Below are 14,542 nucleotides of genomic sequence, written 5' to 3' on the forward strand. Positions count from 1 at the left end.
AAGTACATAACTGCATGGTTAAGAGAAGATTTTCCATAGCTGGTGCGAATTCAAATACAGCTTGCCACCTTTCTGACTGACTAAGTGTTGGTCTCATTGGCAAGTTGTTGTAGTAAGCCTAGTCAGGTGCTTTACATGATGCATTCATAAAAAAAAAGATACTTATTTCCCTTCACTCTCCATATATTATTTGCTTAATTCTTGCCTTGATGCAGCGTTGGGCATTTGTGACTACACCACGGAACCGACCAAAGGAGGCCAAAATTGCTCATCTAACTTACGCCGTCATCCCAACCTATGATGTTGAAAACGTGTCCAAAGTTCCCACAGCAATGCAAAATGGCAGCGACCACGCCCATCCCAAAGAAAAAGCCACGAACAACAACGCCATCCCTATGCTCTCTCCGTCCGATCTAATGGCTAATGGAAATGCTGTATAATACATTCTTCTTGTTTACTTTGGTGGTAGGTAGCACATGGGTATCTCTGCTTATAACAGGTTGTACTTTCTCTGCTTTTGCTTCTGGGTATTTTGCATGAGTTTTGCTTCTCTGTAATTTTAACAGTCTGATTCAGAAAAATGATTTTGTGTGCATAATGAAAGTTTGGACTTTGGGATGTTGCTGATGCTACATTTTTTTCCAGTCAATAATTTGATTTGCTTTTATTTTATTTTTGAGGAAATAACATAATAATCTGAAAAACTGCTGGTTTTTCTATAAAAAAAAAAGAAAAAAGAAGAATAATTTGTCTTTAAATGTATCAATTTTTGTGTGTAGGGACTGTTTCTTCTTTAATCACCACTAATAATGTGCTTTTGTCTTAGTAAGAAAGAATACTGATTCCCATTCAGTTTTGGCAAGAATCTGTAAAAAGATTATACTCCATTAAATAAGCTGAAATAAATTGTTTTCTGAATGCATAACTGCCTGTCTAGGCAGGTTTTTAAATTTATTGGAATTGTGATATTGAATTTTTGCTGTAATATTTAGTAATGAAAAGCCAGCAAGATCAGTATGTAAAGGAGCTTTTCATGTCAATATTTTGCTGACATTTGTCAGCATTTTCCCTTACAAGCTCTGTGTGTAATAGTCGTAAAAAAAAAGAAAGATAAAATGGATCTAAAACAACAGGTAGGAAAAAAATCAAAAGATATGTGATACATAAAATTTTTGGCAATGCTGCATTTTTTGTGTGATGGTGCATAGTGGAGATTGATTTGCTGTGGATAGGTTGCTTTTGGAGCTTCTGTTTTAATTTTGATACAGTTGACTGGTGAATTTGTTAATATGAAAGTTTTTGTTCTGATTATGATATTATTTTTGGCAGCTTGCTTGTGCCAGTAGTTGTTAAAAAACCCCATACACAAACACCCACAAAAGCATGCACATGCACAGACACACATGCATGCACACACGCAGGTCGTACAGATGTGTTTTTCCACCAGTGAGTGCACTCCTCGGGATCTGTGAATTTTCATGATAACTTTTGGTTTGATAAACATATCTTACTGGAGAGATTAGGAGATACATGAAACATTATCAATATTATAGGTATTTTTAACTTCATATTTAGAATGACGAAGAACCTAGCACCTAGTTCAGTTTGTTAAAAGCTCCAAAGAGTTAAAAGTGCCCCAAAAGACCTGAGTTATTTACCATTTCATCTTCCTGCATTTTCAGCGATGGAGGACGGTGACGACTCCAGTATTCTCCGAATCCACTCAGAAACACGTCCGCAATGCTGGAGATTCCTGGTCCACAATCAGTCACAGCTTTATGTCTTCACGAGATACAGTATTTACTCTTCAGTCCAGGTCTTATGACTTGCAAAAAGTTTAAGTTGATTATTTTTTTTTTGCAAAAGCTGTTATTTTTATTGTGAAAGGCCTACATAGTTGTATACTAGTATATCTAGTAGACTAAGATCTGTACATTCACTTACACTCTCTTTTGCTCGTTTTGTATCAGATTTTATATAGAAGTAAAATGGTATAGTAAGACTTGGAAGAAAAACATTTTACCTAAGTATTATAATGTGCTGTACTTAACAAAAGATTTTAAAAAGTAGATATCATGTATTTTTCTAGATTCAAACAAAACACCTTTTTTTTTTCAAATTTCATGAATGGAGCCTACATGAGTGGTGCCTCATAGATATATATTGTCTTTAACTGTAAAATCTTTATAAGGTACTTTACAATACATAGAATGAATGTCTATAATAATAGATGTATTGTAATGGAAAGTGACAGACAAAGAACGTATCCAAATCTGGGAAAAATGTGTCTGCAACTCTCAGAATTTTCTCACAAGTGGACAGAGAGGGAGAGAAGAGTGATTTTCACCTGAATTTTGATGAGTAATCATTTATTTTCAAGAAATATGCCATTTCCAGTACTTTCTTTAACAGAACATTTTGTTTACTACTGGGCTTTTAGAAACTATTCTTTATTTGTCACTGAAAATGAATGGCTTTCTCCTTATAAGCAAAACGTAATTTCACTTGTTTTCATTGATTGGCATCATTGATTATTTTTTTGCCTGAAATATTTAAGTTATTTTTTAGAATGAATTGTGCCAGTGAACACAAATGTAAACAATATTTTATATAAAAACATGTAGCAGTTAATAGTTGATATTGAATGAACTGGCATGTTGCGATTAAATGATATTGGGGTTTGTCTCCCATGGTGGAAAGATACATCTTGAACTTTTTTTTTGTAAGTACAGCAAATGACTGTACTTAAATTTCAGAAAATATTTTGATATTTGATCATGTTCAGGCTATGCAGTCACCCTTAAAAAAGTGACTCTTATAGTGCTGGAAAAAAATCCTGGAAATTTCTACATTTTTCACGTTATCATCAGCATTGTAATTTTGTCAGTGATTTTAGATATGGTGTGCATGGGCATTTGTGACCACACCACGGAACCGACCAAAGGAGGCCAAAATTGCTCATGTAACTTACGCAATCATCCCAACCTATGATGTTGAAAATGTGTCCAAAGTGTTCAAATTTCAAGGAATTTTTTCTCTGTTATATGCTCAAGGTGTCTTTGAAAATATGAAATAGAGAAATTACTAAGCAATAAAAGTGTCATCATAATGAATAGCCTTACATATAGCTTCAAAAGCAAGTAGTTTTGCAGAAATGGTTACTCCTGTTGAAACAGTAGTATATATATTTCAAAGTAAATACAAGAGCAGGGGACATGCTCTCAAAGACCCCATTCCCAGAGATTAGATCGATCTACTTAAGAATAGCTGTCAGCCGAGCAGACCCGAAAATTAATTACCCCCTTACAGCTTGTAGTAGGCAGGACGGACATTTAAGCTGGATTATCTTACAGTAATCTAGTGAGACTCCCCATGGGGATAGATCGATCTAAAAGCTCTGGGAATACGCCCAAATCTTTCTCAAATTTTAAATTCTTTGAAAAATAAGGTATGTTACGCAAGCCCTCAGCAGGCTGAATGCACATACTAGTATTATTAATGCCAGGAGGTGGAATATTGCTAGAAAACCAATAGAATTTATCAGAAATTAAAGTGAGTCCAGAAAAAGTTTCAAGCTTAAATAATGCATGATCTTTAGAGAAAATGTCCCTTGCATCAAAGGCAGAATGCCCACTGTTATATGAACTCCGTATTATATGATCGGTCCTGTGATCATGATAATGAAAACTAAATAATGTTGTTACTGTTTTATCGTGGTATGTAACTAGACGTTTACTGATTTTTCCTGTTGCCTGATATATATACCTGTATATATAGATGTTTAGCCTGCATGTGTGGTAGATGTGTAGCTGTTAATTATCATTATCCTCTTTCTTTGCAACTGTGTGTGTAGTGATATTTATTATTTTTTTTACCATTTATTTGTGTTGTTGGACTTTGACTGAATGACATACTGATACTTTAAGAAATATAGTGTTAAGAAAAGAGACTTGGTTCAATGTAAGAAAGCTTTTTGTATCTTGTACCCTCTCAAGTAATATGGAAAAATATTTTATTTTTTATGTGTATTCACTTTATGGTATCTTCTCTCCAGCTGTTTTCTACTGGTAGAAGCCATGATTGATCAGTTATACACTTATAAAAATACAATAATGTCATTTATTTTTTTGTGAATGTCTTTTAACTCTGCTTTGAACCTTTAACATTGATATACATTAAGTTAACTTAACCACTGATGCCTTTATTAATGTCTCAAGCTGCAGAACTTCCTCGATTTATTTAACTTTTTTTCTTAGAAAGGTCTGACATTTTGTTGTCTGTCGTATTGAAGTGTTGTGAATGCTTACATTATTTCATATATTTTATTTTTGCAGTGTTGTAATGCATGTTTTAGTAGTTCTTATTTTATTTATTATTTTTGTTAGATGATCATTTTAAATGCATTTTATTTAACTATATGCACATGTACATGTAGCTTCAGTTTGTCACTGTCATAAAAAAAATTAATTGGATTGTAAAAGAGGACAGATTATTGATTTATGCAGCGTGGTGTGCTCTGCAAGTTCTACATAGTACAATGCCATCTTTAACTTGAATACGTGTATGTTCTGAAAGATCTGCGTTGTGTTTTTACCGGTTAAAAGTTGGATGCATATAGGTTTTAAAAGACTTTTCTATATTTTTTTGCTGGTTTAAATTACGGTAATAACTGGATCTTTTCAAGGGTGTGAATTGTGAATTTTACAGATACTGTGTGATGTTTTTCCTTTATTGTCGTCATTTCTTAAAATTAGAACATTCCTATTGAGTGATAGCAACAAAATTAAAAACCAGTCGATGCTATAGTTGTGTTTTATGCAGTAAAAGCACAACAAATGCTGTAAAAATATAATTTTGTGATTATTAAAGTATGTATCTGAAAGTTTCATTATTTTTGCCCATTGAAAAGATCGAGTCATTACCGTAGGTTTTAAGGGTCCTACATGCTTGCTGGATTTAATTAACTTGGGGCATGGAGATTTTGAAAGTTCTGCATTGTGTTTAGCCGGGTTAAATTGCCATGGGAAAATGTACATGTAGGTCTTGAAAGTCCTTGGGTACATGCAGGTTTTGAAAGTTTTACAATGCGTTTTGCGGTGCAGGCGCATTGATGTATGGGTTTGAGTTGAATAAAGTCTTGGAAATGCAACATTAGTCTCCTTGTCTTTTTTAAGTAAATATAAGCAGCAAATGGTCATATTTCTCACCGTTGCCAGTATTTGGAAGAAGGAATTATTTTAAAAAAGGATAATAAATGTAAAAAAAGAAAGGCACGGACTACTGTATCAATAGAACCTGTGGCCTGTAATCGGCTGTCTAATATTGTTAGCAATTCACATTATTTGCTCAGTAATAGCAGGGAATTATATCTGATATAATTCCCTGGTTACAGTAATCTGCTGTATTTACTGTATCATCTCAAGAGCCTATTTGATGGTAGTTTGTTTCTCTTAACAAATAAATATCGACCCGTAAGAGTAATTGCAACGCGAATTATTCTGATTACACTACTTTATTTTTACTAATAATGACGAGACCTGGTACAGAAGCAGCGTCAGCTCAGTTGTCAAGGTGGGGAGATATCGGCCCTTTCTGAATGTAGACCACACTCAAGAAATGGTTGTTGACTTTGGAAAGGAAAAAATTGTGAAAGAGCCAGTCTACATGTACGCAAGTGGCACTGCAATAAAGCAACTAACCAGTTTTAAACTGCTGGAGTTGTATTCATCAGCTTACTGACACGGAAAAATCACATACAGTCTCAAAAAAAAAAAAAAAAAAAAAAAAGATAAAAACAAGACAAAGGGCATACTTTTTTCAAGAAAGTTGAATGATTTTACTTCTAATGGAATTATATTATCGAATTTTCACAGGTGCATAAATGTGATTTTATTTACATTCGTGGTATGAATGTGCCACTGAAGAAGATTGCAAGTGTGTAGTTGTGACAACTACGTGTAGTAAAATCACTGGTCTTGATCACCCCTCTTTTAGTGTCATTTACGTTGGCATTTACATGGATAGAAAAGAAGCAAAACAGGAAAAAATCTTGTCCTACTGTACCCACCCTGCACATGGTTCTTTTTAAAAAAAATTTTAAAATTAAAATTGATTAACTGTAGACTTTTTACTTTCAAAGGACCCAAAGGTTTTAAAAGATTTTTTATCCATTTGCTGTCTCTAATTGTAACAAATGGTATTAATAATGTAACAAATTATTAATCGTAATGTGTAATTACATGTATGTTACCTGAAGAAGACCGACTGGTTTACGGATTAATATTGTGAAAGTATAAATATATATACTTGTCTTATTAGTCTGGCATATGCACTTATTTGTTCAGCTGTACATAAGAAGTATTTACTATCACATTACATGGTACTCAATGGCTCGCTCTCACTATAGTACTGAATAAACCATTTGCACCATTAGTAGGTTTTGGTGTCGGTTAGTAGTAGTAGTAGTTATTATCATCACTGTATGCGTATGATTACATAATAAATATCTATCGAGCAGAACATTACATACAGGGATAAATGATCAATAAAGGCATTACAAGTATAATATGTAGCGCAATACACTACCATGACAAAAACTTATAGTTCGGTACACCGTTTTTAAAAGCTACGTTTCTGATATTTTCAAGACCTTGTATACATATGAAACGACTAAGTGCAAATTGTTCTTTGAAAATAGATCCCCTAAGGACGTATATACCAGTTCAGGGTAGGCTGAACGCATCGCTGATGTGAGCTCGCATTTGCTTATAACATGTAGCTCTGTTTGCATTTCACCACACTTGCAGACACGTTCGTTCCTCTCTTTACGACACCAACGACCCGTTTCGATTGCCAATCTATGAGAACTTAACCTAAACCTAGTAGTAGCCATGCGTAGATATTCCGGGATATCGAAGCGGTTTGCGTACATATCCCACACTTCCAGATCGGGGTTCATTTCTAAATAAGTCGTTGCTTTTGTTTGATTCGAATTTTTAAGTTGATCTTTTAGGTTCTCAATGTCCAAGTAAATATGATCGGATGTTGCCAACACTTTCTGATAGTACGTTGACGCTTTTGTCTTAGCCTCTGCACAAGTTTTCCACATGAATATGAAAGGGTCGTCCTCCATGTCTTTGCGTTCTTGCAACAATTTCTCCAGAAAATTACGTTGAGCGTCCATTACGCGTGCCTTTAGTGTGGGCAAGCCCAATTCGAGGAGACAGGTGTCGTTTCTCGTTGATGCCCGTACACCTAATAACGCTTTTACACTGTTCATGTACATGGGGTTTGCCGTATCTATACTGTTTCCTATCCATGACTCGCATGCGTAAAGAATGGATGCAAACAATGCGGCGTCGAGCACCTTCCTCTTTATGCTGAAGGGGAAATCAACGTTCTTTGTAACAAATGCTGTATATTTCATAATATGACACTGCTTCATGTCCATTTGTTCCCTTACTGCTGTATCACTTTTTCCATCTTGAGTGAACATTGCTCCGAGATAACAATACTTGTCACAGGTCTTAATTGTTAGACCTTCCACTTCGAGGTCCTCCTTATCTTCAACGGTACCGTTTATAACCATTATATTGGTTTTGCTCTGATTCATCTCCATCCCTGACTGGGCACAGAATTGTTTTAGTATTTTTACTTTTTCTATGCATGCTTTTCGGGACGTTGCTAAGATAACAGTGTCATCCATTAACAATAAACAGTGCAACCACTTAAGAAAACCGTCATCTTGGCACTTTCTTAACTCCCTCACTAGGTCATTGATATACAGAGTGAATAAAAAGCAGCTCGTTGGAGATCCTTGCCGCACACCTAACGAAGCTGATATATTGGCTGCACCCAGAGCCATGCTAGTGTTACTATAGATTGCGGCTAATATTTTTACCATAGAGTATCCACAACCGTAGCGGATCAAATTGCGGATGAGCGCCCCACGTGGGACTTTGTCGTATGCTTTAACAAAATCCACATAAACTATATACAGTTTTTCTTTTTTGGACATAGCATAATCAATAGCCAAGCGTAGAGTTACTATATGTTCTAGGCACCCTCTTCCCTTCTGAGAGCCCGCCTGCTCTCTTTCGGGTTTAAACCATCTTTCTAAACGTTTGCATAGTATAACATCAAACAGTTTAGAAAATATGTCCATAACTGCAATGCCCCTGTAATTTCCAGTGTCCGTTCTAGGTCCTTTCTTATATAGTATAACTAAGCGGGACAACGCCCATTTCGCTGGGATCAATGTGGTGCTCAAAATCATAGAAAATGTAAGTACTAGAAAAGTTATCCACCGCTGTGGCAAGGTCTTAAGTATTCCGGGGGGGATGCCGGAGGGTCCTCCACTTTTATTCGGTTGAACTGCTTTAATGGCGTCCCGTACCTCATTCTCAGTAATTAGGTCATCAGTCATTGGTATGTAAGGGCATTCCCCTGGGAGCGGCGTGAAAACGGGGTCAGCGTCGTTAGGTGAAAGCAGCTTTTCAAAATGCTCCTTGAAGTCCTCGTCCGTCGGTCGCTTTTTTGCTGCGTCGCTTAATTCTAGTGTCCCACTCCAACCGATCGCCTGCCATATCTTGCGATGATCATTCATGCTGTGAAGCGCTTCCCAGCGGTTTGTTGTTGGTCGTTTTTGCTCATTTTGGTTTGATTGGTGAATCTTTGCACGATCTAGACTTGATCTCATAATGCGGTCAGTTTCGTAGAAAACCTGGTCCAAGTTATCATATGAACGTAGATTCGGCGGTTCGGCGTTTCCCAGAATCTCCTTAAATAAGGTAGAATCAATATCAGTCCATTTAACTTGCCGATTACTACATGATGATGGATGTGTGTCCCTTGTCGGTGTATGATCATCTAGCTGTGATACGCAGTACAGTAGAGAGTTCAGGATGTCTGCGGTTGATGAGAGCTTTTCCTTAAAAAAAGTAATGCCTACTGGGGCGTGGTTCGATGGTAAATCCACGCTGTCATGAATTATCATGTTAGATGTTGCGGCTACGAGGTGCGGGGAGACAAAGCAATGGTCCAATTCTGAGACCCATCGATCCCTTTGTCTAAATGTTAGTTTTAGTGGTAATTGCACGTTGTTAAAACATAAACCGTTTAGTAATACTAACGGTTTTACAATCCCGGTTACAAGTCGTGCATTTTCGTTAGGAATCCTTAATTTATCAGGCGATTCACTATACCGAACATCAGGAAACATTCCCTTTATGGAGTCTACAAATCTTTCTCTCAAATAAGAAAATCGACAGTTTGTGTCTCCCTCTATTATAAAAGTATGGTTAGGTCTATTCATGAGGAGTGCACTCAAATCAGCTAACACCTCCATTGAAAAGTATGGTGAACTCTTTGGTGCAACATAAATAGCCACAAATATTACTTGTGGGTGTTCCTTAAGTCTGAAATAAATATAGTCGTCTTTACCACACACAAGTTCAATTATAGATCTGTTTAACCAATCTTTTATGAGAACACCGCAACCTCCTCGGTTTGCGTTTTCATTTTTACTCATATAAGTATGGTATCCTGGTAAGGAGAACTCAACATTTGACTTAATTTCATTTAAACAAATTATATCGTATAAACTTAAAAGTTCTTGCACCTTTTTGTTTTCTAGTTTATTTTTTACAGATTTTATATTCCATGTAACTATAGTCAACTTTCTGTTCTGCTCGCTTATACAAAATTTGCACTCCAACGGTCGATTACCTCACCATCTTTGGTAATTACTCTTTTCTTTTTATCAAAAAAGATCTCATGGCCCATATTTTCTGGCTTTTGCTTTTCTGTGTCCAGTGCCCTGAACATGCGTCCCCACTCAGCTCTTATTGCTGGGTGTTGGTCACGTTTTATCCTCAGTGTGTCGTTAACATGCGGGATCTGAAGCTCTCCCTGCCCGCCGTTCCTTTGTGCCAATTTTTGGAGGATGTCCCTCCTCAGGGATTCGCTGCCGAGCGTTACCAGAATCGGGCGGGGTGTGCCATCCTGCCTTGGCTGACCCAAGCGTTTGCAAACAGGTTTATTTGCAAGTTGAGTGGCGGTGATCGCTTCTAAAACATATTTAACTTTTTCCGCATCCCCAACTACATCTCCATAATTCTCATTTTCCGACATACCGATCACAATGAGATTCTTTTCTCTTTGCTTTGAGTCAAGTTTTTCTAAATATAATTGCTGGCCACTTATTATGTCGGTGACTTTATCAAGTGTGTTGTTTATTTTGATCACCTCTGCTTTCATCCTATTTTGCTCTTCTTTTTGCACGTTTATTTCCGTTAGGATTTCTGCAAATTGCATTTTCATTCCTTTCATTTCTTCTTCTAAGTGGTTTAGTTTTAAGTCAAATGATTTTCTCATCTGATCTTGGTTGTCCTTTAAATCTTTTACAGCTTTTAATAAAGTGTCCATTTTTTTAAACAGCGCTTGGTTAGGGGTTTCGGATACGCTAAAAACTGGAGGGTTATCGTGGGTTTTTGAATCGTGTAGGACACTGTTTGCTTCCTGGAGTATCTCACTAGTCGCCTTCATATTTTCCTTTGGGCTTTCGACCTGGCACTCTTTCTTTGCGTGGTTTTCATTTACACTTTCCGTGCTTCCTCTGCTTCTCTTTTTCCTATTTGTTTTGGGCATTTGCAAATAATAAACCACCAGAAGTTAGTAGCTTATAATGTTATGCGGTAAATACATACAATGTCTTGAACACTTTTTTGGTTGATATTGTTCCCGTTTTGGTTGACGACGATGATTACTACAACACCCGCTCTCTGTGCTACCTGGCGTTTGCCCCTCATTATTTCTGTAATTGCTATGGGTTATATGCAACAATTGCTGTCACCAAAATGCATGGTAAAAGTGAGTAGATGTTGACCTATATCTGCCGTTATCTTACCAAGTCCGAATATATATACGAATTTGTTTTCCAAATATCTCGTCGGCAATACTTCGAATAGTCACGCCGAAAACTGTGAACCGACCCCGACCAACTTACGAAGGTGTCTCCCACAAATCAATAGCCTGCATTGTCTTGAAGTTGCCAAAATAGCATCAAATTCCGAGAGCAACATACATACGTCTCCTCGTCTCCTCCTCCACTAACATACATGTTACATGTTACAATTTACCTTCTACATTATCAGCAACTATATTGTGATCTTAAACTTTATACATTTTATCCAGATAGCCAGATTTTCCATTGTGCAGGGCTATGTGAAATTTTAATAAGTAAATTAATGGCTCAAAAAAAAAAAAAAAAAAAAAAAAAAAAAAAAAACTCCTTGGAATCCCACAGGATCCTATAGGGAGTGTTTGCAAGGGAAGAGTTTGGCACACAATACACACCGATAAATATCTTTATGTCTTTTGGATACCATACTCGAAAGAATCAATAAAGGACAAACACAAATATGATGTTCGAAATTTGGCGGCCGCTTTTACTGTAAGGTCCCTCTAATAAAAGAAAGTATTTAAATAAATGGATAACATTGAATAATGTTAAGTAATAATGTTTGCTTAATGTTTAGAGCTGATTATTGCACTTATATTATTTTCAAAGAAATAATGCACATATGTCAATTTGTGTGGCAAACCCATCAAACCCAGATATTACCAGTATCAATTAAAATCGTTATAAATTGTTATCTGTTAAAGAACCACCAAGATCCACAGTTCGTACAAGTATTATATTCCTTCCAACATTCGTACTTCCAAACACCATAAGTAGGGATGCAATATTGTGACTCACAAATTCTATTACTGCAGGGGTTGCGTTTCTCGCGATCATGATCACCATCTATAATATAATATAATATAATATAATATAATATAATATAATATAATATAATATAATATAATATAATATGAAAAATCAAGTTAAAAATAGTTACACTGCGCTGACATAGCTGTACGTTTCGCAAATAATGATGATTAATGGTCAGAGATTGATTTTGTGCGTACCTTCTGGGTATTGCGTGTTGGCGCCATCTATATGTACAGTATTGTTGTCCATCTGAGTGAGCCAGTATGCATCAAGATCCCTGCAGAATTCTTGAATGCTGGGACTAAGGATTGTTTTGTTCTTGATCTGGGAGGCGCTAACAAAGAAGGTCAGCTGGTCATCATCATTGTGATCTTCTACATCTGACATATTTTCTGCAATTTTCTAAAAGCCAAGTGTTTAAAGTAATTATGTTATGTGACATAGATAAAATGTTATGTCATGTCACCATAAAGTTTTGTTATTATAAGCTGTTCGCACCTTATATATGTTTTTATCTAATTTTAAAATATTTTTCTATATCTTAAACACCACTTAATTGAACACGTTTGTAAGTTGTTCAGAAATGTTTAATTAATATGAATAAATATCAAGTAAATCATACCTCGTGAATGTCGTCAGATGTGTTCATTGGAGTAAAAAAACAAACATACGTGTTGTTTATTTTCAGCTGGTAAATAATCAGACTCTGAAATGAATCCAACAAAGCAATGCATGCATCTATAGTATCTTTGTGCTGAGTTAAAACAAAATCCCCTCTAAAATATCAATTTCGTCAAAAAAGTTGTCCCACATTTAGGTGCATGTGATTATATTTACAAATTATCACCGCACAGGTGTAAACTGTTAAAACTGTGATCATGTATGCTCTCTTGTTGAAGCCTTAAGTTAACCGCAGAGACACCTCTTGCAGATGAAGGGTGATAAATTTATTTCAGATTTAAGGAGTTCATGTTACAGATTGAGAATGATGGTTTAAAATTTGGATGTCTCGCTTGTATTTTGTATCTTGTATCATTAGTCATGTTAGATGTGGTGTCTCGAACAAAAGCACTTTAAAACAGTTAACAGCTGTGGGGTAATTATTTGAAAGCAAAAGCACGTGGAATTAAAGGTGGGAATGAACACTATAGCAACATGGCTCTTTATACAGCACAATAGTTTATTTAAGCTTTTTCATCACAATCTTTTAAAAGTCGGTTAATTCGGGTATATATATCGGTACCAACAGTCCAAAGGCCCTAAAATTCGCACCTCTCTGGTCGCCGACCAAGCCCCACAACAATACGCCGCCAAGAGTACATGTAGTTTAAACAGTAAAGCGCTTGCGGCTAGTATAATTTACAAATTTCATCAACATCTATACGTTAACAGAACGCACTAACAACGTTACTTGGAACAATGTCAGTGTAAAACGTTAAAATAACATTCTCTTAACGCGTGCTGGTGGTCTAATCAGTTAATATGTGACCCTGTGGGGACATAATCTGTGTTACCTTGGAATGGATTTTGGTTGCGTTTAGGTATAGTACAAGAAAAATAAGCTTTCTTAATAATTTGTAATAAAATGATTGCTTAATTAAGTTAAAGCTGTTTTTTCTCACCCTTGAGCTGTTCATGGCAACCTGGAACTGCTCATCCGTGACGTTGTTTATGGTGACACTGTCTTCGACATTGACCTGGACATTCTCATTCTTTCTCTTGACGCCCTTGTAAAGGTGGTACTTCTGAAAAATGAAACCTTATTACGTCGATTCCGTATTGTAACGTACGTCACTGAAATTGGAAACGTCACAGTGTTGTGAGTTTCTAATACAACAAACAAATCTCAAAAGAAGTGAAAAAATGTCATTAAAGCAATTGTAGCATTGATAGAAGAAATAAAAAAATATATTATTGTAAATAAGCGTACGTACGTGAAGTCAGAATACCCACCTTCCCCACATCCGGTGCTGCTTTTTTAGAGATGGGAACTGCTCCTAATGTTCCAACAAGAGCAACAGCAGCGATGACAGTAACAGCAACAATGCTGTAATTCTTGTGCAGGGTCATTGTCTGAAATATCAGAAAACAACAAAGAATAAATGTATTTTGTTATATTTAGCTATGTTGTGGTGTAATGGAAAATAAATAAATGCAACTTTTTTTAAAATATTATTTTATGAAATCCAAGAAAAGTAGTACGAGTATAAATTTGCTTCAAACTGCAATTCCTTCTTGCAAATTTGCAGCAATTTTTTGCATATTGCTGCAAATAAGAAGCAATAAATTTCTTCTTTCAAACTCATTGCCGCCTCTGCAAAGTTTGACTTTGCAGCAATAAAAATAAATAGAATTGCAGCAAAGTTTTTTTTTCGCTAATTTCGGATTTTAAGGGTTTTGTGTTTATTTTAAAGTCTGGATTAGGTTCGATTAGCAGATGAGCAGAATACTTAGACATAAAATGGGCCACTGTCAAGCATATAGAACAGTATACCTAGCTGTAAAGGATATGCCGAGGCATTGTCTGGAACTCAGATATCATAGAAAGGCAAATTGAGAATTTTAACTTTTAACCCATCTACTGGGTAAAATTCTACCAAGCCGGACAGCCGTAATGCCCCTATTTCACACAGACCACGAATCCTACGAATCGCCAGGAATTAACAAATTTCAGGATTCGTGGTTGAATCGTAATCAGTTCGTGATTGATCAAGAATTGCAATAACTGACTACGAATATATACGAATCTGTTAAGAACTTCACGAACTG

At 36.0% G+C, this 14,542-nt stretch overlaps 2 protein-coding genes across 3 annotated transcripts in view; one reads left to right on the forward strand and one right to left on the reverse strand.

The window, feature by feature from the left end:
- Positions 1–5,149, forward strand: part of LOC106180477 (sodium- and chloride-dependent taurine transporter-like) — a 35,286-nt gene extending 30,137 nt beyond the window's left edge. The window contains exons 14-15 of one of the 2 annotated variants that reach the window (XM_087014870.1): positions 216–465; positions 1,683–1,851. In XM_087014870.1, the coding sequence (XP_086870996.1) occupies positions 216–440 (225 nt within the window). In that variant the 3' untranslated portion in view covers positions 441–465; positions 1,683–1,851. Of the gene's footprint in view, positions 1–215; positions 466–1,682 lie in introns of both variants that reach the window. The other variant, XM_087014871.1, reaches the window with a different exon arrangement.
- Positions 5,150–11,413: 6,264 nt separating this feature from the next.
- Positions 11,414–12,499, reverse strand: LOC106154162 (uncharacterized). Its single transcript, XM_087015829.1, has 3 exons — positions 12,396–12,499; positions 11,971–12,175; positions 11,414–11,806 (listed from the first exon to the last, which is right to left on the reverse strand). The coding sequence occupies exons 1-3, from the start codon at positions 12,420–12,422 to the stop codon at positions 11,652–11,654; spliced, it is 387 nt and encodes a 128-aa protein (XP_086871955.1). The 5' UTR covers positions 12,423–12,499; the 3' UTR covers positions 11,414–11,651.
- Between the last annotated feature and the right edge of the window lie 2,043 nt (positions 12,500–14,542).

Source organism: Lingula anatina, chromosome 6, assembly GCF_051362555.1.
Source record: "Lingula anatina isolate TDL-2025a chromosome 6, LinAna3.0, whole genome shotgun sequence".
Classification (NCBI taxonomy): Eukaryota; Metazoa; Brachiopoda; class Lingulata; order Lingulida; family Lingulidae; genus Lingula; species Lingula anatina.